Here is a 24,774-nt window from a genome sequence, read left to right as displayed (position 1 = left end):
TTGTGGAAGTGTTACATATTTATATGTATGTGGCTCAACTTTATGTCTTTGTATTTTTTCTCTCTCTGTGTTAGGCCTGCGTTCGTAGCCCCAGGGAAATGGGAAGTATGGACTAACAAATAGACAGAGCGACATAATGGTCGCAGTAGAGATAGAAGTAGAGGACAGGAAAACAGTAGATTATCATGAAAGAACATGTCATTACAGACAAACTCAAAAGTACCAGGGATAGTAAAACAAATGCACGTAGGTCAGGCAAATTAAAATCTTTAAAGTGAATTTTTGTGAAGTTTGCAGGAAGTAGTCAGACCCACAAACACAGATTCTGCGCCATATGTGAACATATGGGCAAACTTGCAAAGCAATCAGTTCAGTCAGTTCAACCAATCAAGTCTAAAACTCAGATTTAGCTACGATAGGGGTTAACGACACTGATGGCCGATGGGGAGATCCAAACCACAGAGTCAGAACAGACTCAAACACATCCAGATAGTGCCTTAATTCAATTGGAGGAAATCAAACAGTACTCCAGAAAGGCTGAGCACTCTCATTGGAGATGTTTATCACTCCTTTGATCTAATTAGTCTAGTCTGAGGGCCGCTGGTATCTCGGACCGCTTGAGCCGCTGTCCTGCACATTTCTGAAGCAGGACTGAGCTCCATGTCCCAACAGGCTCCCAAGGCAGAGCCGTTCGCAAGCTAACTGACCATGTTTGGTTAGATTAAAGGGATACCTTGACATTTTGAATCGCAGTCTGATATTTTTCCCATCAGTCATCATGTATTTAAAATAAGTTTATGTATTGGCATTTCAGTCTTTCAGTTAAAACTGAAAAATGACTGTCGCGTTTCAAATGCCTGAGGTGAAGGCACTAGTTTGGTGCTGTGCTTTAGTAATACTTTTTGTCCAAAATGTGAATGTGCGTGGTTGCGTGTGTATATGCAGGCACATGTTGGATTCGGTTGCAATAGTCCTTAGTAGTTATAGGTGGGAGGGTTGATCTAACAAAACGCAGGCCTTGCGCTCTCCTTTTTTTCTCTCTGTCTCTCATATGGATGTTTTTCCTCCAAATCCCTCCTTTCTCTGTGTCCCATTCTCTCTGTCTGTCTCTTTCTCCCACCCTGTGTTTGTCTGTCTCTCTCTCTCCCTTTGTCTTGCTGTCTCTCACCCCTTCCTCATCTCTCCGTTTGGACCACCAGCGGCGGCGGCGGGTAAAGTTCTCTTTTTCCTTTCCTCCTTTTTTTTCCTTCTGCACTCTCAGTGCCTGTTCTTCCGATCACAAAGCTTTCCTCTCTTTCTTTTTTAAAACCTGTCCATCCATCATCACAGTTGACTACTGTACGTGTCTATCCTTCTCTTTTTCCATCGTTCACCATGGACCAGCTCTGACTCAAACACAACTAAACCTCAAGTGAACCTCAAGTCTCAACTAAATAATTTGAATCCTGAGCTAATTAGGGGTAAATCAGAGATATCAATCAAGGGTGCAGTAGATGTGAACAGAGCTTGAATCAAACGCTCCGGTAAAATCGAAGACAAAGCAGCATGAGGCTGAATTTGAGGGAAATATTGCCTACAATAAACGCAGGAGAGCAGCTGGATAAATGCAATGATTCATGTAAACACTCCCACACAAATGCACAGACAAGGCTATGTATATAACACTCTAGAAAATTAGTCTATTTTATACACACACACACACACACACACACACACACACATGCCCATGAACATGCACGCACACACACTCACACACATATACACACACACACACAACCACCAGCAGCATACCATCTGGTATAACAGCTGTAAGATGCAGGCAGCTGTACACACAGCCTTCACCCCTAGGGCTCACTATCAATCACCTTTGACCTTAATCTGGTCACACCCAACATTTATTGGCAATATGGGAAGATTTCTGAGAATTCTTAGGGCAGGGAGTCAAAACGACTCTAAAATTTGGCTTGTTGCTAACGACTTAGTTTTAATGTGGTTTGCAATACAGTGGCCGTTACCTAAATAGCTAACTATTTAAGGAACAGGCCATGTTAGATTTTTTTATTCACTAACTGGCCGGCTAGTTAGTGTCAGTGAATTGCTATATTGTTTGTTTAGAGGCTCATTAGCTATTTCACTCAGTAATGAGTGTATAGTAAGTGTGTTAACTGGCTGGCTTGCTTGGGGTTCTTTACTTTTAAGTGAGCTTTTAGATTTGTGAAAATCTTTAAGCGCCATTGGAACAAAAGCTAAGTTTTGCCTTTTTCCTCGCCCATACGTGTAGTAATCCACAGTGTCCCCTCCAAAAAAGAAAGAGGTTTGGCTCAGCATTTCAATCAAGAAATGCTTGCTAAAATATCTTTGTCTTTGCCAACAGGCCTACAAGACAAGATTCCATGCTGTCTGAGCAATGCTATGAAACCAGCTTATCTTAGTTGGGGTTTGGAGACTTGGCATATTAGTTGTTTATACAGGACTGATTGTAGAAATGCAGCGGTAGAGTCATCAAAAGAGAGAGTTTGGCTATTTACCCATTAAAGTTTTTGCTAGTTTTATCAACATTGTGGCACTACCACATTGCAACCCATCTTTGAAGCTAAAGGGGGTATTTTTGCCTTTTTTATTAGCTACAACTGAGTGTCTTTCAAAGCTCAAATTAAATTCACAGTCAGCTGCTATCCAAGAATATTTATGGGGTCATTTGTGTCTTGTGCTGAGACCATGACTAAACTCTCTCTACAAATGTCTCTGGGTAGCACAGAGTTCTCCATCACTCAATCTGCTATTGACAAAATAGATATTACAGCATGGAAAGCAAGATTTCAATGCAGCATGAGTATACTGCACCATTAGCTGGGCATGTTCAAGCCGAGTCTTTAGCCATCTCTATATAGCATTGAAATGCATTGCGGAGTGTTAAACAGGCAGAGTTAGCATTTAGATAGGAATGATATCAGTTGTTCCCATAGCATGTAGTTGTAAAATACCACTTAACTCTAGCATGTAGCAACAATGCTAACGTCACACTTAGCGGAAATGCTGAAGGGTAATATAATAGCAATGCTGCATGTGTTGCTATGTGTTTAACCCAGACGCAGTTACTCATTTTGAGTTAACTCGGCCACAGCTACCATCAAGGAATGGCTGCCCACTGCCATTTTGGAATCAAGAGGACTAAGCTGCCATCAATCCCCTGCACTCGCCTCTCCTTTTCTGACTCTCTTCATTTGTGTGTGGTGTGTGTGTGTGTGTGTGTGTGTGTGTGTCTGCGTGTGTGTATGTGCACATATGTACAGGGGGAGCAGTAAGGGGAAAGACATCAGCACCATCAAGTCTCTGAGGGTACTGAGGGTGTTACGACCTCTGAAGACCATTAAACGTCTTCCCAAGCTCAAGGTACGTTCAGGGACACCATGGTCGACTGTAGGAAAACTAGAGTCTTCTTCATTCATTATTATATACATTACATACTGTGCATAACCTGTTTCCTTAAGGATAATCCCGCGGAAATCTTAACCACCACTAATGACCATTTAAATTAAAAGGTGACATCAGCCATCTCTTTTAGACCCTGCAAGTTTCTATTTTTGGAAACTTACTGTTGCAAAATGCATAATAGAAGCTGTTTGTAACAACCTGAAGTATTTTTCAGTGTTACAGAATTTTATCAGCAACAGTTATGGTGTTTATATTTCAAAACTATTGTATTCAATATGTGCGTATTATTTAACACCTGAAGAAATATATTCAATTGTGTGGTTTGCCCTTATCAAAAGCAGAACTATTAAAGCTCTTCAAACTGTTTAAACCATTTAATATACAGTAAGTCACACAATGAAATGCAAACCTACCTCATAACAGCAGTAAAAATTGGGCCACAGTTCCCAAATGTTTGCAGCAGCCATTTTGTGCCTCTCCGAGTAGGCATTCACGTAAACTCATTTGGGGACAGAAAATGGCACAAATAATCGCAACCCAATGTGTTTCTTCAATGTAATAAAGACCCTCTCTCCTCTGTCCCCCCAACCCACCCCTCTCTCCCTCCCCAGGCTGTGTTTGACTGTGTGGTGAACTCTCTGAAGAATGTGCTCAACATCCTAATTGTCTACATGCTCTTCATGTTCATCTTCGCTGTGGTGGCTGTGCAGCTCTTTAAGGGACGCTTCTTTTACTGCACTGATGAATCCAAAGAGTTTGAGCGCGACTGCAGGTCAGGAAACACCCATTGTGTAGAAAACATTAGAACCACCTTCTTAATATTAAGTTGTGCCTCCTTATCCATAATCCATGGCTCTCATGGCTCATTGTATATGTACAGTTTATTTTTAGGCAATGACATACAGTATAACCAGCAACTGTATGTTCTATCACAGTATTTGGCTATTTGTAGTTATCGTTCAATTTCTATCCAGGAGGTTGGAACACACTAGGTTCACTTGATCATGGCCACGTCTGCAGAATTTGGTGCCATTCGCACTGGAAATTGTACCAGCAACTGTTTGACTGCTCGGCAGCCTGGCAACCTGCAGCCATAGATTTATGTGGATCCAAACTTTATCACATAAATGTGTGTCAATAAACCCTGAGTATACATCGACACATATGGAAGCAACCTCTCCCTTCACTTATGTCTTCTCAGGACTGATGATGTGTTTGGTGTATTTCAGGGGCGAATATCTGGTTTATGAGCGTGATAACGAAGTGAAGGCGCAGAAGCGGGAGTGGAAGAAGTACGATTTCCACTACGACAACGTGGCTTGGGCCCTACTCACCCTCTTCACCGTGTCTACCGGAGAGGGGTGGCCGCAGTGAGTATACGTTTACACACATGAAACACACTTGCATACACTTCTAAATATATTCCCGCCTGATTTTTTTTTAATCTGATGCTGTCTCGTACCTCACACACTTCACACACACGCTTTCTGACCACCTCCCCTCCTCCTCCTCTTCTCCAGGGTGCTGAAGCATTCAGTGGATGCGACTTATGAGAACCAGGGCCCGAGCCCGGGGTACCGGATGGAGATGTCCATCTTTTACGTGGTGTACTTCGTGGTCTTCCCCTTCTTCTTCGTCAACATCTTCGTGGCTCTCATCATCATCACCTTCCAGGAGCAAGGAGACAAGATGATGGAGGACTACAGCTTAGAAAAGAATGAGGTGAGGAGGGATTAAGGGAGGGAAGGAGGATGGAGGTCAGGAGCATAGGGAGGGTGGAAGCAAGGAAGGAAGAAGGGAGCATGGAAGAAGACAAGATGGAGGACTACAACTACAGCTTATCAAAGAACAAAGAGATGAGGGATGGAGGCAGAGAGGGAAGACAGGAGAAGATCATGGACACAGGGAGAAAGACTGAAGGAGATGGGAAATTTAGATGATGGTGGAACTGAGAAATGAATGCGTCGAGAAAAGATGATTGAGGTATACCAAAAAGGACGTGGTGACAAAGACAGACAGAGAACAAGAGGCAAGATGGAGGAACACCGTGGAGGGAGACACGAGGGAGACTGAGATGATAGTAGAATTTAGGAATGAGTACAGTGAAAAAAGAGATTGAGGGATATCCAAAAGCTATAGAAAAGACAAGGAATTTAGAAAATAATGTCCTATGAGTGGGATACAGGGAGGGAAGGAGGAGGGTGTGAGGAAGAGGGGCTAAGACATTGGGGAATTGTTGGGGAGAGGGGGATGAAGGAAGGGCTAAAGAAATTTTACGTCACGGTGATGGAGGGCTGCAGTTCAAAAAGAAGGGGGGGGGGACAACAGAAGACCTGGGAGTTAGAGGAGATGAAGGGAATGGAGAGAGACAGTTTTTCCTGTATATATATATATTTTTAACACTCTTTTGTCTTTGTGTTAATCGTGTTAATTATTTTCACCTGTTAATAGCAACACATTGTGTCCATATGTATTTCAATTGGTACATCTTTAACACATTATGTTAGATAATACCACAAGATGTGCTGGTCCTTATTTGACACACAGATGTTATGAAAAGAGCGCATCCTTATTAATTGTTCATACACACCACCAGCAACACCAGAAAGCACTCACCAGATGTCCATTTATTTTCTACAGCTAGAGAAATGTCTGTTGATGTTGACCAAGGTTGCCTCATTTCCTCATTTGATGGGAGTGAAAAGTTTCCAGCAGCTGAATGTTTGAGCAACATCGCCCATCAGCAGCCAGTCACATACTAACAACATTCTAGCAATGCACAAGTTCAAATTGTGCCATTGGATAGTTAATGTACTGATGTGAGTACTAGCAGTCTGCAGGAAGAGTAAAAGTGTCACTGACCCCATATTGCTTGTGTTTTCACAGAGAGCCTGCATAGACTTTGCCATCAACGCCAGGCCTCTGACCCGACACATGCCCCAGAACAAGCAGAGCTTTCAGTATCGCATGTGGGAGTTTGTGGTGTCGCCGCCGTTTGAGTATACTATCATGGCAATGATCGCGCTCAACACCATCGTCCTGATGATGAAGGTACAAGCTTCTGGGAGCACAAACATATGGCACACATAGAAACACACACGCACTCACACACATAGGCCTTACATGTTGCACATTAACGATTCAATTTGACATCTCTCTCTCTGTCGCTCTCTCTCTCGCTCTCTCTCCCTCTGTCTCTATTTGATTCTGTCTTGCACAATCGTCAAGTTCCGGTTCTTCTGATGTTGCTGTGTACTATTTTCTGTGAAAAACTAATTTTAATAGATATGTCTTGCTGTCCATTGGGTGTGCTGAACTGTGTGAGTGCCTCTTTACATGTCTTTATACCCGTCCTCCTCTCTGTCCCTGTCCTCTGTTGTGTGTGTGTGTGTCTGTGTCTGTGTGTCTGTGTGCGTCTTTGTGTGTGTGTACATTCATGCACACTTATTTGTGTGCATGGCTATGCATGCTCTGTGTGTGTGTGCATGCATACATGTGCGTGTATGTACGTGTGTGTGTGTGTGTGTCTGCGCGTGCGTGTGTATGTGTGCGTGTTTGTTTATAGTACGACGGAGCTTCTGACACCTACGAAGCTGTGTTAGCCAACCTGAACATAGTGTTTACCTCGCTCTTCTCCATGGAGTGTGTACTCAAGATCATCGCCTTTGGAGTACTGGTGAGTGTGTGTGGGAGTGTGTGTGTGTGTGTGTGTGTATGTGAGTGTTGTTGCCACAAAGTGCTGAAAATTAGCATCAGCACAACTGATCCAATAAAACCATCCAAAGAAGAAGACACATAAAGGTATATTCATAACAACATACTGTAATATTACACAGTATCACATATACATTGATTTTAATTGCTACAGGTAGTGTGCAGTAAAAACATGTTATTTTGCAATGGTTGGAAGTCACACATCCAAAACTATTACTACTACCTATTTTTAGTCTTATTTAGACTTATTTAGTTTGATTTACTTAATTGGGAAAACATTAAACTTAAAACAGTGCAACTTGGCCAATGACCATTGATTACAACTTCTCCCAGAATAATTTGGAGAGCCATTCTATCCCTATTCCGTTGGATGATTCTATTTTATATAATATAAAATTATCATTATTATTATAACAATTTTTACTTGCTCAAGCTGCTGTGGTGGAGATAAACAAGGATAAGGTCTAAAAAAAAATAGACAGACAAAGAATGTAAAATCAGAATAATGATATAATAACTCAAATAGAACAGGGACATATTTTGGGAGAAATGGTGTGGAAATGTAGCAAAGGAGAGATGGGGAGGGAGGGAGGGAGAGAGAGAGAGAGAGAGAGAGAGAGAGAGAGAGAGAGAACATGAGAGGAAAACAGAGAAGCAGAGAAAGAGAAAACTGCCAGTAGTCAGCAGTAAGGTGTGCAGTCACCAGAGCCATAGAGGAATGGGAGGGAGGGAGGGAGGAGGAGGAGGAGGAGAGGAGAGGAAAGGACTGGATAGAAGAGATAGTTTTAGAATGAATGTTGGGAGATATAGAACGAGAGAGGGAATAATTAGAGGAGGGGGAAGCCGTATAAAGAAGAGTCAAGGATTTTGAGGGATTTAGCAGGATGGGGCATGAACATGGAAGAGCGCACTCAGACACATACATGCACTGTCACACACACAAATAACACAGGACCGTAGAGGCCTTTGTGTGTGTGTGTGTGTGTGTGTGTGTATGCGTGTGCATGTCAAGGTGGTTTATTTCAGTAGCTGCCTCCCCTGCTCTCTCCCCCTCCCTCCCCCCCCTGTCTAATGCACAGTTTGGCTGCAGGCGATATGTAGGAGAGCAAACAAAAAGGAACCTCACACTCGCCAGCATTCGGTCCTCACTGTCCCATGGCCTTCCTCTCTGGTGCACCCCTGCCCCCAAAGTCTATCTCTATTTCCAACAACTATACTAGAAGGCCGTATATATGTGCGTCTCATCCTGCACTGCAGTGATTGTTGTATAGAACAGAATAGAATAGGAAACAGAGTAGGACAACTGTATTTTTCATGAGGAATAATGTGTGCAGATGTAGGGATGGAGTTAATGAATTAATGATAGAGAAGGGATGCAAAACCCTATTTATACAGCAAGTTATTCATTTCTTCTTTTTTTCGTCAGTGTTTTATTGAGTTGAAATAATTAACCCCAACCTATCATGTTTACCATGTGTGTGTATGTGTTTGGGTAGTGTTGTTTTGGTTGGTGATGTACAGTATGTGATGCTGGAGGGCCGATGTAGTCTTCTGATACAGTACACTTTGTCCTCGGCTTGTCTGCTGGCGTCCGTCCAACATGCCGTCACTGATGGTCCATTTGTCTCATCTAATCTCTCTCCTGTTCCTGTCTGACACTGACATGTCTCTTCTCTCTCTCCTTCTGTCTCTCTCTCTCATTCTCTCTCGCTGCCGTTTCTCTTTTTCTCTCTTTCATATTAATATTCCTTGTTTCCTACCCCGCCTCCCTTTCCCTTTTCATTTCAATGTCCTCTGCCTATTCTGCATCTCCTCGCTTGCCCATTTCTCCCTTCAATATTTCATCTGCTCTCTTCCTCTTGTTCTCTCTCGCTGTTCTTGTTTGTTTCCTCCCCATCGCAACGTTCTTCCTCTCATCCTCGCTGTTCCTTTGTCACTCTTTCTTTCTCCCTCTCCCTCTCTAATATCTTCTACTTTTTTACTGTCTCCCCACTCATCTCTCTCTCATCTCATCACTCTCTCACCTTCCCTTTTCCACCTCACCCCCCCTCTTTCTTCTCTCTCTTTCATCTCTCTCTCTCTCTCTCTCTCTCTCTCTCTCTCTCCCTCTCTCTCTCACCTTCCTCACTTCTCCCTTCGTGTCTCTCTTGTCCTGTCCACAGAATTATTTCAAAGATGCCTGGAACATTTTTGACTGTGTGACAGTTCTGGGCAGCATTACTGACATCCTGGTCACTGAGCTTGGGGTAAGTGGTGGGGGTCAAAGGCATGTGTGTGGGTGTGTGTGTGTATGTGTTTGAAAGCTGCACACTATGTTGATGAGTTTAAACTGTAAACATGGACATGACATTGTGTTTGTGATGTTTGTCAAAGTGTATTTGTATGAGTGTATGTGAGAGAAAGTGAGCATGGACATGTCTTGGGTGGGCTTAAGCATGCGTCTATGGGCTTGCACATCTGTCACAGTGTCTTAAAATACTTACAGTAGAGACACAAGAGAGGAGGAGGCAGAGATAGAGAGGGAGAGAGGGAGTTGCACTGTTGAGTCTTGCGTTGCCCAGTCAAGCATGAACATCTCTTGAAAGTCTTATATAATTGTCCCAGTTGGTGGAATGAGGAGCGACCGGGCTCCAGCTAGCCAGCACTGAGCCACCGACACCAAGGCTAGAAGCATGCTGACTCGCTGTAGCGAGCCAGTACGCTGCTTCGCCAAGCAACCTGACAGCCAATCATATAATCAGGCTGGAGCCCAGGTGGCCAATAGAGGCTTTGCAGTTGCGTCACAAATCTCCTAGCAACCATGGCTGGCGCCATCTTGAAGGTTCATTGGAGAATTGACCGTGCGTAAATAATGGCTAAATATATATAACAACTGGGCTAGAAAAGAGATATCTGAAAGATACAAGTTGCGGATATGGATCCATTCAGTAACATTTCAGCTAAAAGTGAATGGTCTGATCAGGTACATTTGTTTCCATATTTAGACTACTGTGACACAGTGTGTCAACTCAGTTTACCAAACAGCTGTTTTTTGCCTTTGTTAGCAAGCTAACTAGCCAGCAAGCTAACATAGCAAAGCAACTAATGTTCATAATGCAACTTGTAGTCAAGGAGGTTAGTACTATCAACATAACTGACCTCCAATATGGCTGCCAGAGGGCGCATTATGTCACCTGAAAGCCCTCTATAGGAAAAGCTGCAGCTGAAACTGAGTGAGCAATTAACCAGCCAGTTATGTAAACAAAAGGTTATTTTATTGGCCAGAGTGATCTATTTAGTTAGCCATGACATTGGTTAAGAGTTTATGTATGTGTAGGCCTACTAGAGTGTGTGTACTGTATGTGTGTGAGAGCATATATTTGGGGAGTGTTTTGGAACAGTAAATGTGCATATTTACAGTAGCCTATTTTGATCATCTTGTGTAATAACATGTTATAGTATATCATTCTTTTATTTATTTCTAGTATATTATTGTAACAATTGTATCTTCTTTACTTACTGAAAGTATGGGAAATTACAGATAGACCTGGTGGGCATGGAATTTATAAACTGTATTCAAAAGTTGTATACATTTCTTGGACAGCTTTTACTCAATGCTAGTCAATAAGGCTTATCCCAGATTGACAGAATCAGATTTGTGTTTGTTAGCCTAGAGTCAAGAGCTACAGTCTACACCCTATAGCCTAACCTGCACCCTATACCTACCAGATCTGTCTGAGGAAGCAGTGGATACTCATGACTCAAGACTTTTCCAATGCTTGAATTTATAATAGCAACCAGCCAAATACTGGTCAATTTTGGCTGTGACTGCTAGCCATTTCAGCAGATATAGAACGCATGTTCAGCTTTTTTTCTATTCAAAAGACTACTTGTTAGTGTTATTTGTTGCTGCACTGGTTGAACTGTCAACCGACTTGACAGTCGTGTTCATTAATTTAGATTCAGTACATTTGTTGTCTTGGTCCTTTGTATCCCTGCTGTATGAATGTTCATAATGTGCAGAGGTGCTGCGACAGAAACTTGCTGCTGTCCTAACTTGTTTCCATAATGACCATTGATTTCTTTCTTGTTTTTTATCTTTTTACATGCTTTCTTTAAATCGTCCACAAACTTAACGGCGATCTACTGTAATCTACTTCGCCCCGTCCCCTTCTCCCCCCACCACCTACTACTTCCTGTGATTCCGTCCAATCAAAATGCACTATGAAACCTGTGTGTCCATCCATGACGACCGGCCTGGTCAATCGCTCTGGTTGTTCTTCGAATCAACCAAAATTCCAAAAATTTGCCGCTATAAACCATACATCTGCAACATCCACATGTAGATGGTTTGTAATTTTTTGGAGATCTTATTTTCTTGCATCTGTTTTAATGCTCCTCCTCCCTCCTCCCCCGTGTTGTGGCTGTGAGCTGTGCATGTTTTGCTTGACCCTCCCACCCCCAACCCCCTCGCCCCTGAGTGACCTCTGAGTTTTGCTAAATTTTATTATTTTGCCGACTTTACTAACCTCTCTGCCAGTCACTGTATTCCATCCAGTCATAAATCCAACCCATACATACTTTACTGAGCACTTGCATTCAATGTGTAATGCATTGGATGGTGTAAACCATATGGTAATACTGGCATAGAATTTGTGTCTGCCATGTGGCTACACCAATCCTTTGGCCATAATGGGTGCATACACACACACACACGGGTGCATACACACACACACACACACACACACACACACAGTGACAGTGACTGGGAGAGACTTTACAGTAAGAGTGACAGAGTGACCGAGTCCAAAGCTTTGCCCATGGCAGAGTGAACAAGTGATGCATGCTGCCCTATTGCATGTCTTTGGCAGGAACCCTTTATTTTCACAACCCATACACACACACAAACACACACTCTCACACACACACACACACACACACACACACGCTGCACACGCACCATAATGTACTAGCATGACTGCAGAAGGAACCTGCATGTGCCTGCTGCCAATCCCTTTTTGAGCACTTGGAGTCCAGGACTCCAAGCTTCTGCTGTGTCCTGTGATAAATGGTTGAAGGACTTTGCGTTACAGGCTTATAATAGTACATAAATCAATAATAAGATTTTGTTAAAAAAACAAAACAAAAACACATACACATACATACAATACACTCTCACTCAAAGTCAAAATTAATTTCAATTGTCACCTAGATGTCTTAGCTCATATACCTAAACAATAAAGTGTGTAAAGCACATAGTCAGACTGAGTACCCCATAATATGCACGATTATAAAGAGATGGAGTTATCATTTAATGACCTTTTTGTAATTAGTTGTTGGTCCTTCAACCACCCTCTTGTTCTTATTTGGCTGTGACATCAGTATGTCACATGACTTAGGTGGTCGAGCCCCTTTGATGGGGCATAAACTGCCATTAGCTTTGCTGTTTTGTCTTGCATTGGTGCACACTAGCATGCTGTGGGCTTGCTTCATTTTAAAATATGATGTGTTTTGCCTTGAGAGAATTAGTGCATTTGGTTGTCTTTACAAGAAAACCTCCTGATATCCCTGCACTTTAACTACTCACCACTCCTACCACGATTACTACTACGTACCCCAATTGGATGAAACTAGTTAGATTTGGATGATTTCCCTCCCCCCCTGTGTTGTTTTGTTTGGTTTTGTCTAACTTCCTTGGATATGAAAAGCCTGTTGGAGCCTTGCCTTTTTTAGTTTGGTTTGCTTTGACTTGTTTGGCTCTTGGTTCTTTTATTTGTGTTGAGTTTGAATCTCCCTCAGTTTGGTTTCGAACGTTTCCCCTCTCATTTTAATGTTTTGGTTGTCTTTAGCTAATGAAACTTGTTTGCTCTCTCTGCCCAGCAACTAACTACTCCTTCCCTTTATCCTCATCCTCCCACCTCCTTATATACTCTCCTCCTCTTACTCCTCTTTCAACTCTCTTTTGTCTCTGTATCCTGCTCTCTTTTCTCTCACTTTGCTGTAATTCCCCTCACTATTTTCTTTCACCCTCTTTTTCTTTCCTCTCTTTCTGTTTCCTCCCTTCCTCAACTCTCAATCCTAATCCAATCTACACCCTACACCCCCTACACGCTCTCTTTCTCTCTCCATCTGGTCATGTTGTGGCTGCTGTGCTGTAGAATAATTTCATCAACCTGAGTTTCCTGAGGCTGTTCAGGGCAGCTCGTCTCATCAAGCTACTGAGACAGGGAGAAACCATCCGCATCCTGCTCTGGACCTTCGTCCAGTCCTTCAAGGTTCACACTCACATACCCAACATACAGTAAAAGTCTGTACAGTAGTTGCAGTACACACACGCACACACACATGCACATGCACACACACAAAAGCAGTGTATGTATGCATGCACATACGTAGATTACACATAAATGCACACACTCAGTATAGTATATGTATGTGCAGTGAAGTCACACGTATCATGTACAATACATGCCATTTACACACACACACACACACTTCACATCTAAACAAATAATGTGTCTCTCCTCAGGCATTGCCTTATGTCTGCCTCCTCATTGCCATGCTGTTCTTCATCTATGCCATCATTGGGATGCAGGTGGGTAAGAGCCTCAACCCAGAAATGGCTGCAATGCTGCTGGGATACATTCAATATATTTTATAGTATAATGAGGAGGAGGAGGTAGAGAAGGATAATGATGATAAGGATGATGGTGAAAGTGAATAGGGGAAGGAGGATGATAAGGATGATGATGAATATGATGGCGATGGAGAATTTTTGGTTTGCGATATTTGAGCTAGTTGAGGTGAGCTTACACAGCTTGAAAAGTGAATACAGAGCTTGCAAGATAAAAAAGTGTTCCTTGTGTTTAGCTGAGCGTTCAGAGTGTATTTAACCACTTTAGCCCTGTTTTGGTGGCAAAGAAGGCCAAAACCAGGCTTGATAAACAGCTACAGTCCGGAGTCCAGTACTAACAACATGCTTGTGTTGAACAGCTGTTCGGCAATATAGGGATTGAAGAGGATGGAGACAGTGCCATCGACCAACACAACAACTTCAGGACCTTCCTCCAGGCTCTCATGCTTCTCTTCAGGTGCGTGTGTGTGCATGTGTGTGTGCGTACATATTCATGTGCTTACCTGCATGCATGATTGCGTGGCCATACAGTGCCTCAATAAGAAAGAAAGAAAAGAAATGCAACATTATCCACTGTGTACATTTTTAGATTTATGAATAACTGTCTGATATTAATCTATTACCGTTTCAACACACTTTACACCCATTGAATCCTTTACAAATGGAGAGATCTCCTTGTCTGTCTGTGTTTATAGGAGTGCAACAGGAGAGGCGTGGCATGAGATCATGCTGGCGTGTCTCGGGGGTAAGGAGTGCGACCCCCTGTCAGGGAATACGGAGGCGGAGTGTGGCAGCCAGTTCGCCTACCTCTACTTTGTCTCCTTCATCTTCTTCTGCTCGTTCCTGGTGAGGACATACTCCTCGTCCCCAGCACCCTCACCCACACCCCTTTCCCTCAATTCAGTACAATTCAAAACACTTTTTTGGCAGCATAAGAGCATCATTACATTGTGAAAGTGCAAATGCAAAACATTTACCAATACATCTCAACTTAGATTAATATCTCTCTCTCTCTGTCTCTCTGTGTCTCTGTCTCTCTCTCTCTCTCTCTCTCTCTCTCTCTCTCAACTGTCACACCAACTTTTTCATCTTTGCTATTGCTTGTGTGTGGTGTGTGTGTGTGTGTGTGTGTGTGTGTGTGTATGCGTGCCCACGTGTAGATGCTGAACCTTTTTGTAGCTGTCATCATGGACAACTTTGAGTACCTGACTAGAGATTCTTCGATACTGGGACCTCACCACCTGGATGAGTATGTCAGGATATGGGCCGAGTATGACCCTGCTGCCTGGTGAGTGGTAATGCACACACACACACGACACGACACATGATTTCACATGCAAGCACATACACACTACTAGGAGCTAACCCTCAGGAACAGGAACATCAAATCAAATGCCTTATTGTTATATGTTTCATTTGCTTGTTTTAATATGCTCGTTCATACAGAGGAAGGCCCAAGCAATGAAAGCAGTAACGATATCTTAAATGGTATAGTGAAAGATAAAAACAAACACATTTTAAGAGTGTCTTTTAAACCTCATAAAATGGAGGTCGACAAAAATGGAATGTTTCACCGAAACAGCTGCAAGGGAACCATCGCGGACCTGAGTGTAACCTCATCAGGCATCTGGTTATCTCTCACCAATCAACCCCCCCTCCCTCTTTTCTGTGAATTGTTCAGAGTTATACCCCACCCTTCCCACCCTTCTCCCTTTTCTGGAATCTGCATACTGCCAAAAACTTAATGGGGCAACGACTACACTCCAAACAAAACCCCCCTGTCTCATTCTGTAGTCTACATGTCTAATGTAGACATGCTAAGTTTCATGGTATCTGTATTCCAGTGCCTGTCTGTTGCCCTCACGCTGTCCTGTAGACTGCAGTGGACAGGGAAAAAATGGGAAAGAAAAGGAAGAGAGGAAGGAAGGAAGGGAGAGACTGGGAAGGGAAAATTGTGAAATTGAGAGGAAAGGAAGAAGCACGATAGAGAAGAGGAGAGATAAATAGTGGGAAAAGGAAAGAAAGGGTGAGGAAACAATACAGAAAATGTCACCGAGGCATGAGAGAGAGATTGAAATAGTTGATTGCAGATTATCATCAGAGACAGAGTGAAGGCTAAAGTCTCCTAAACTCAGTTTACCCACCTTTATGTTTGTGACATAGAGTTTGTATACCTTATAATCAACAGAGATTTTTTTTTAGAAATTAAGTGTCCACCCCAAGTTTTCCACATTTAAAAAAGAGTAAAAAGTAAGGAACATTACCCTGATGTAAGTTGCATAACATCTTGAAAGAATTGCCTTACTTTGAACCCCTACAGGAATTTCACAGCCTCACTGAGTATCACATGAAGGCCACAGTACAGGAAGCAGAAGACAGGGAGAGCAGAGACATGGCAGACATCAAACACATATTTAAGAGGGAGGGGGTCTGCGCATCACAAGTGGCTATTAAGCAGTTAGCCATTTACCAAGCATTTGCTTCTCTACTCAATTAGCCATTCCTTAATTACATTGTGCACACATCCAGTGAGGGGTTGGCCTAGAGGAGCCAGGAGAGAGCTAAGGATGAGGAACAAGAGAAAGAAAAAATGACAGCAGAGAGTAAGGACATTTTGGAATAGGGAAAGACTGTGGCGCCAGTGCTAAGGACCGTTCACGATATGTGGCATGCAGTTAAGTGTTGTGTGTATTTATGCGTGTGTGTGTGTGCGTGCGTGCGTGCGTGTGTGCGTGCGTGTGTGTGCGTATGTGCGTGCGTGTGTGTAAAGAGTCTGTTATTTGCAGTAAACCTGTTGTATAGTATATTGATATATTGTGTACTTGTCAATCTTGTGCTCTTCTTCCCAATGTTCTCTCTTCTTTCTGTGTGTGTGTGTGTGTGTGTGTGTGTGTTTTCCTGTGTGTACATGTGTGTCTCTTAACCCCCCTGTATTCTTCTTGCAGCGGGCGCATTCATTATAAGGACATGTACAGTTTATTACGAGTTATCGACCCGCCTCTCGGCTTAGGCAAGAAATGCCCCCATAGGGTGGCCTGCAAGGTTTGACTTCCATTCAAACAAAACCTCTCAACCACACTTGCTAGCTACAGCATCCAGGAATGGAGTGAATGCCGCTTTATTATTATTATTTATTTTTCGTTTCTATTTTACAACTTCTTTTCCACCATTATCGACTTGCATTCTGAACTGCTGAGAGAATGTGCGGGACAATGCAGACACCCAGAGAAGCATGTGAAATGCACCAAGTGAAATGTAAAAAAAAAAAAAAAAAAAAAAAAAAAATCCACATTAAGAGTTTGGTCACATTGAAAAATAAGTCATTATTTTTTTCTTTTTATTATTAATATTTTATTTTGCTTGCTGTGGAGCCATGGCTATAATGTAGCAAGCTACTACTGTCCACTGTAGCGTTGCATTGTTCTTGGTTTTTGGGGGTTGGGGGAAAGACAGAAACTGCATTGACACCCCTTCCTCTTCCTCTCCTCTCTCTTCGTCCAAGCAGGAGCAGCTTGGTGCCTGCTGTCAAGCTCTGCCCTGCTCTTCTATGCAAACACACACACACACACACACCTCTGTCCTGCTTGCATAGAACAGTGTTCTGATACTGAAAAAAAAACCATTTAATTCTCAAACCCTTCCTCTTCCTCCTCCTATCTCCCTTCCTTCTGTCATTTACTCCCTCTCTTTTTTACATGACAGGTAGCCTCATGTACTTCCAACACAAATTCTTTGAGCGTAGCTCATAGAGAAGCCACACTGCCACAATCTCTCTCCAAATCAGCCCAGTAACCTTGTCTTTCTGTTGTTTTGTTCTTTTATTTTGCTTTGGTCTTTCTCTTCTCTCCCACCCTCTTCTCTCTTTTCACCATCTCTTATCTTTCTCATCTCATCCCTCCCTCCTACTTATCTCTACCTTATCTCTACCTCACTTCAACCCTTTTCCCCATCTCTCTCTCACTGTTTCTTTTCTCTCTCTCCCTCTCCTCCCCTCTCTCTCTCTTTCTCTCTCTCTCTCTCCCTCTCTCTGTTTTGTACTTGTGTTGACGGGGTGGTGGCGCTGGCTGGTGGTGCAGTGGCAGGATCAGTTGCAGGGAAATGTATGACATGCTGAGGCACATGTGTCCTCCACTAGGCCTCGGGAAGAGGTGTCCAGCACGAGTGGCCTACAAGGTCAGCAAGGACCCCCTCTTCGCCCCATTCTCCCATGGGTGTTATGGGTTGTGAGGGTCGGGGGGGGGGGGGGAGGGAATCAGCGCTCAACGTGGTGTACCCTTAGTGTCAGTGTTTCTTTGGTTCTCTTTTTTCCGTTTCTTTTCGTGGAGAGTGGGGGTGGGCTGGTCGGTGTTGTGGCGTTGTGTGGTGGTGTGGGATTGGTGAGTGGAGGCAAATGGGTGGGCAGGAAGACTTAGGGTGAAGGGTTAGGCAGGTGTATGTATCCACAGGAGGGGGCGAAAGGAGGGACCTTCTCAGCTCGTTTGCACCGTGTACAATGGAGATACATGTTTGCTTACACAAACCTGCAAAACCCATGCACACTATCATCCAAAACACTAATTGTTGCCTTATATGTTGTTGTCCATGAAAGATTATGTGGACTGTTTGTAATTATAGTGTCATATTATTCTTTGAATAAGTGGAGTAATTACAGTAAGTGATGAACTGACTCACGACATATACATTAAAGCGATCACTTTAATGTATGCAACATATATATATAATTGTTTAGTTCATTAGACAAAACAAAGCAACAATAGTAAATCACACATGTAGACACTGTTAAACACGCCCACACACACTCTTACACACAAAAGCATGCGTGTGCAGCAGGGCTTGGAAGGTCCGCAAGACTTACGTCCTCTGTGTCGCTCTGTCCTGTGGATGGGACACACACACACACACACACACACACACATACACACACACACACACACACACAAAGAATTAGGTCATATCAACCCACACACAGATATTCTATGTTATTCCTCATGGGAGAGAGCAGAAGGGCTTGTGCTAGTGGTGTGTGCTTTTCCTTAGAGAACCTTTGGTTGCCATATAAAAGCAATTCTTTTTCTGTCACCGTTCATGTAGCAGATCCAGCCCCCAAGCAGCCTATCTATCTGCAAGTCCAATCTTCTCTTTGTCCTTTGGTTCTTTCGTCAATGCAGTTCTATTCTGTTTCCAGCCCCCCTCATCTCTGCATATTGCTCCCCTCCTCACATATATACACTCCCTTACCTGCCTTCTGCATGCCAAACAACCCCCCCCCAACACACGCACACTCACACACACACATACTCACACACATCTCCCGTCCACCCATGTCCACCCCTGTCTTTCACATTATCACTTACACAGACACACACAAATTCTCACTGTAATTGGATATACAGATTGATAATAACACATTTACCTTCATAGTGCCACATTATTCATAAACAATAGTATTGTTCACCTGAAATGCTCTAACACCTCTTGTTATCAGCCCTTGTAGTTTTATAATACACTTATGCCAATACATTTTGCCAACCTTATACCCCATCACTGGCAGATCACTGTGAGCCTCAGGGGGCAGCCAGCCACACAGCCTGTAGGCACAGGAGATCTCTCCATCGCTAGCCATTGCTTTTCCCAACTCTCTTCTCCCTCTCCAGCAGAACTGGGTCAAATAGGAGGTACAGATAATTTTCAGTGTTCTACACTGCTTGCAGTTCCAGATGGGTAGGGTTTACGGCATAAGTGCAATTCATATGGTGTTAAGTAAGTTGTAAATCACAGGAAAGTATACCAAATTGACTTTCATGTGCATTGCTTTTACTACCTAAACCCATTGCCTTGTCCTATATGTAAAACCTCCACCCATGATCTCCACCTGAGTAGACTAATACAAACCATCAAAAGTATTTGCAAACACTGTTTGACCCAGGTATGCTCCCCTAGCTCTGTCTCTTTCTTTCTCAATCTGTTGCTTGTATTTCTCTGCTGTCACTGTGGACTCCCGGACCCCCACCCCACCCCTTCATCCTTCCTGCTCAAGCCTCCTCTCTTTCTCTCCCCATGTTTTTTTTCTCCATCCTTTTGGTTTTACCCTCAAAGTTTGTTTTCCTAAAAGCCTCCTTCCTGAACTAAAACTTGAACCCTTAATTCCCATTTTGCAATGGTTCAGTCTCAACAACCTACCAACCTTCCCTTACCATCTTAATCTAACCCTTCAGATTATTACTGTAACTGTTCAGACTTTTCCAGAAGCCCACACTCTCTACATTTATACCTTACCTGCCCTTCCACCCTCCATAACCACTTTGCCAGTGAGAGTCCAAGCCCTTACCTTTGACCCTCAAACCTTAACCTCTAAACCAGCCCACAGAACAATGACCCCCTCTAGCTCCACTGCTTTTGACCTTTGATCTTCTCTGTCCTGTAGAGAGACAGCAGAGCCTTCAGGCAGGACCGCTGTCTTATAGACACAACCAGCTATGTGTGGTGGTAGCCCTTCTTTCATTTTCATTTTCTTTTATCTTTCATTTCTCTATTTTTGGTCACTTTTCCACATCTGTTTTCTGGTAGAAGATATATTTATTTTCACCCCATATTTCCCTAACACCTCTGGACTTTTTTGTTTCTTTTTCTCTTTTCTTTTTCCACAGAATGCTGCTCTCTCTCACCTATTAACCCTCTAAGTCTGTGCCCATTTCTCACACATTAGACATCAGACAATTGGAGATAGAGCTTCTTGCTCTATCGTTTCAGCCTAGCTTCATCGTCTACAAATCAATTTTCTTATTCCCTCTAATAACAACCACTTAAAAACAATTCACAAACTCATTTTTACGTCGCCAACTGAGGATGCTTTCTGTGTACGGCTGCGCAGCTGCTTGTCCTGTGAGGCATATTGCGTGTGCATCGCATGCCGCATGGGGGTGGGATGTGCAAGCAGGGGTTGGGGGAAGGGGGATAAAGAAGTTTTGATGGATGGAGGGAAGGAGAGGTGTTTAAGCGGGGTGTGGGGGGTTAGCATGGAATGCTGCATGTCTGGGTTGTCGCCGTCCTCTGTCACCTCACACGCACTAACGTCACTCTGTCGTCTGTGAGTGTGTGCGTGTGTGTCTTTGTTTTGTCTATTTCTATTATAAACCAACAAGACCTGTGAAGGATCAAACCAATAAACAGAAACGACAGTGTTCCCCCTCCTTACAGTCCCTCGGTCGGTTTTGGTTTATTGGTTTATCACCTGGTCTCTGTTGTTTCTTTTTATTGTGAACCTCCAAACCACCAGGGGGAGCTCTGGAGAGCAGTAGGTACTACTCAGCCTGCCGTACTGTTTCTTCAATGAAATGCTAACAGTTTCAGTTTAACAAACCTGTGAGGTCTTTTGGTCATCAAGAAACTTCAATAGATAACACTATGATAAGGAAATAAGTGAATACTTCGAGGGACAAACTTAAATTAGGGTCTTCATTGAATACCTTGGCACTCACAGGTTCTATTTTTGCACAAAAGAGATTAAAATGTGTGAATCATATATGTGAATTGATTTGCATCTGCACCCACTGAAAATCAAGAATGGAAGCACTGACGCTGCAGCAGACCAGGCATTGGTTGCGTTAACATTTGGACAAGCAGACAGGCAGAGCCAGAACCTGCTACAGATGCTACAGAGCTCCTTCCACCTCCTTTACCCCAACCCCGCCCTTCTCCCCAGTCCTCCTCCCCTGTCCGCTGCAAACTCCACGCCCCTCCCCTTTGTCTCCTGGAGGTTCCAAACACCTGCCGCGCCTACTTACGTCCTGATTGTCTCACTGCTCTCCCTGATTGGCTCTCTCGCAGAGACTGCTCCGGATGGACCTGCCTGTTGCCGATGACAACACGGTCCACTTCAACTCCACCCTCATGGCCCTGATCCGCACTGCGCTGGACATCAAGATCGCCAAGGGTACGGAAGGTTTGGAATCCCTCTTACCTCCTTTGGCCTGTTTTTCACTGCTCTCTTCTCCTCTTTCTTGTCTCCCCGTAGTGCAGCGCTATCTGCTAGTTGTGTCCTGTGAACCCAGAAACCTCGGTCCTTCCTGACGCTTCTCCTACTGTATCTTAAGTACAGTGCTTTCTATGGCAGTAGATCCTGTGTGTTGTCCTTATTTGTACATTATTGTATCATTTGTGTGCGACACTGAAGGTGGGGATTCACACCATTGGAATCAGCGTTTTGTCAGTTCAGTTTAAAAATTGTATGTCTTGTGTACATTATACAGTGCAGTTATCTGTTGTTAGCTGAGCACTGCATATTATTACTTAGCACTGAAACTCTGCCGGGCACATCATTTTAAGTAACTACTAACAAACCCATTTCTTTTGTCTGTGTGTTTGTTTTCATGTTTGTATGTCTATTCTTATGCCCTTTTGTATCAATCTGAATGGTTATGGGTGTGAATGGTTTGATTTTCATTATGTGTGCTTGTGTGTGTATGTATACACTTTCTGTGTACATACCTGTGTGTGCATGTTCATTTGTTCATATGTGTGTGTGTGTGTGTGTGTGTGTGTGTGTGTGTGTGAATCCATATACATGGGTATGAATGTCCATACGTGCCTGTGTCCATATATCTATACATGTGTATGTGTGTATCCGTATGTGTGTGTGTGTGCGTGTGTTTGTTGTATATGCCCAGGTGGTGTCGACAAGCACCAGATGGACGCGGAGCTGAGGAAAGAGATGATGGCGATCTGGCCCAATCTCTCCCAAAAGACTCTGGACTTGCTGGTTACGCCGCACAAGTGTAAGTTGCAGGGAGTGTGGGTACGGGCACAGCAAGTTGGCTTGGATGCAGCCGCCCTGCCCAGTGCTCCAACGTTGTTTCTCTTCACGCCACCTGAGGACCGCTTCTCTCTCAGCCAGTCTCTTTCACTGCTGCACCCTCTGATACAGCTGGCACATCATCCCATACGTGCACGCCCACACACAGCAGGCCTATGAAGACATAAATGTATGAATGTGCACAAACACACACAGGCGCTGTCTGAGTCAGTTGGACTTTTGACAACTACCATTCCACCACTAGAATGTATGCATGTGTGTACACAAACACACATACAGGCTGCAGGCCTATAAGATATTATGCATGTATGCACTAACATGCTTACACACAGCTCCATACAGTACAATGTTAGACACAATCCAAGCACTCACCCAGGCTTCAGTACCCAAACCCCTACTCCCCCAGGCCCTCCATCTTTTCAGCCCCAGCACACACACTCTCCTGAACAGGCCCACTCCCAGCACCACAACCCCACCAGCAAGTAGCTGTAGTCCCAGTTCCCCAACACCTCCCCACCTCTCTGTGCCTGACATCAGAGGGTGCCTCACTATAGACCAACTCTCTATAGACGTCTTTTCACTCCAGGGGCAGTCAGCTCTGTAGACTAGACAGCTGGCTGTGCTTGATAGAAAATATTGCATATAGCATACCATAATGTTAATGACACCGAGAACGAATGCACGGGTGCCAAAGCACTAGTTGCATAATGTTGTAGTTGCTATGGTTTGCAGAACGCATGAGATTTGAAGACTTGCCACATTTGGACTAAGTTCTGTTACCACTCACCAGATTGCTAATTGCTCATTCTATGGAGGTTTGGAGATATGGTGGTTTAGACTATAATAGATAACACTGGATTCATAGGTTATTATTTTGCATTGTATGTAAATAGAAAATGGAAATGATGCGATTTAGAAGTCTAGTGAGTGGTGTGCAGACATGGTTCACAAATGTGCAACACTAAAGCTTAATGCTTGTGAATGTACTTTTTAAACATGGCTGTAGGCCATTTCATTGTGACGATATCAGTTTGATTGAAATACTTCCCTTCGACAGGTTTTTACAATTTTTAATATCCCAAGGCTCAGTTTTGATTGTGCTGACATCAAAGTAGCTATGAAATTGATGATATCTTGCCTCTTACTGATGAGATGTGGAGAGGGACCTGTTCTATGTATTCAGCATCTGCTTGCAAAACAAGTTCAAAAGTCATTTGGTTTTTTGTTTACTATCACATACCGACCAGGATCTATATCTACACAATGAAATGGTTTTTAGTCATGTGAATGGAATTTCAAGTTTTTAATCCTGACAAATATAAACACTTTATCAAGTGAAAAAAAAAGAAAATGTAAGATACACTTTAAAAAAAATAATCAGTCTGTTTGTGAAAAGACTTTTGGCTCAGTGTTCATGTATATGTGCGTGAGTGAACCTGTGTGTAATGTGTGTGAGAGTGTAGGTATGTTTCTCTGTTTGTGTGCATGCCTCACCCCTTCTCTCCCATCCCTCTCGCTCAGGGTCCATACCAAAGGGTCTAATCTTGCAGGGTAACTTGTCATTCTCTCAGCAGCCACAGACCTGACAGTGGGGAAAATCTATGCTGCCATGATGATCATGGAGTACTACCGGCAGAGCAAGATCAAGCGCTCACAGGCGCTTCGCGACGAGCAGGTACTGCTGTCTCTAGGAGAACAACACCCCCCCTCTACCCGCATCCCACCTAGTAGAGACTTAAAGGCAGACTGACACACTGAAATCCAGACTGAAGTCCTGTAGCCCCATTCATACCGGGCCGAGCTGTGACAACTCATGCCCAGATCCAGAGCTCAAACTACCTATGGAGGAGTCCTTATTCACTCGCTCTCTATCACAATATAGAAACTAAGCAGTGTAGTTTGAAGGGTGCCGTATGCTGTCTGATAGCAAAAACAGTGGTGCCATCTGCTGGGCAAAGTGTGTTACTTCTCACTTGTAATGTTTTGCATTTGTATTATGCAGGAAAAGAAAATGCATAATTCATGAGGATAATTGTTATACTATCCACAAAATGTAAAATGGTTTAATTTTAAGGACAGACAGCTGATATTGACTGTTCCATATAAGTTAGCAGTTGATTTGCCTAACCTGTAGGTTTGGGTTTAGACGGGCTGAAGTGTTGTCACAGCTCTCAAGACACCCATGCATCTTGGGAACCTT

At 43.4% G+C, this 24,774-nt stretch overlaps 1 protein-coding gene across 1 annotated transcript in view; it reads left to right on the top strand.

The window, feature by feature from the left end:
- Positions 1–24,774, top strand: part of cacna1aa (calcium channel, voltage-dependent, P/Q type, alpha 1A subunit, a) — a 90,664-nt gene that overhangs the window by 53,763 nt on the left and 12,127 nt on the right. The window contains exons 28-43 of the mRNA XM_078284510.1: positions 3,294–3,393; positions 4,047–4,207; positions 4,665–4,805; positions 4,956–5,157; positions 6,322–6,486; positions 7,001–7,111; positions 9,312–9,395; positions 13,287–13,403; positions 13,658–13,723; positions 14,122–14,219; positions 14,458–14,608; positions 14,923–15,050; positions 16,708–16,804; positions 21,590–21,695; positions 22,429–22,536; positions 24,146–24,249. Of these exons, the coding sequence (XP_078140636.1) occupies positions 3,294–3,393; positions 4,047–4,207; positions 4,665–4,805; positions 4,956–5,157; positions 6,322–6,486; positions 7,001–7,111; positions 9,312–9,395; positions 13,287–13,403; positions 13,658–13,723; positions 14,122–14,219; positions 14,458–14,608; positions 14,923–15,050; positions 16,708–16,804; positions 21,590–21,695; positions 22,429–22,536; positions 24,146–24,249 (1,939 nt within the window). The remainder of the gene's footprint in view (positions 1–3,293; positions 3,394–4,046; positions 4,208–4,664; positions 4,806–4,955; positions 5,158–6,321; positions 6,487–7,000; positions 7,112–9,311; positions 9,396–13,286; positions 13,404–13,657; positions 13,724–14,121; positions 14,220–14,457; positions 14,609–14,922; positions 15,051–16,707; positions 16,805–21,589; positions 21,696–22,428; positions 22,537–24,145; positions 24,250–24,774) is intronic.

The sequence above is a fragment of the Centroberyx gerrardi genome, chromosome 7, assembly GCF_048128805.1.
Source record: "Centroberyx gerrardi isolate f3 chromosome 7, fCenGer3.hap1.cur.20231027, whole genome shotgun sequence".
Taxonomy (NCBI): Eukaryota; Metazoa; Chordata; class Actinopteri; order Beryciformes; family Berycidae; genus Centroberyx; species Centroberyx gerrardi.
This window is presented reverse-complemented; position numbering and strand designations above follow the sequence as displayed.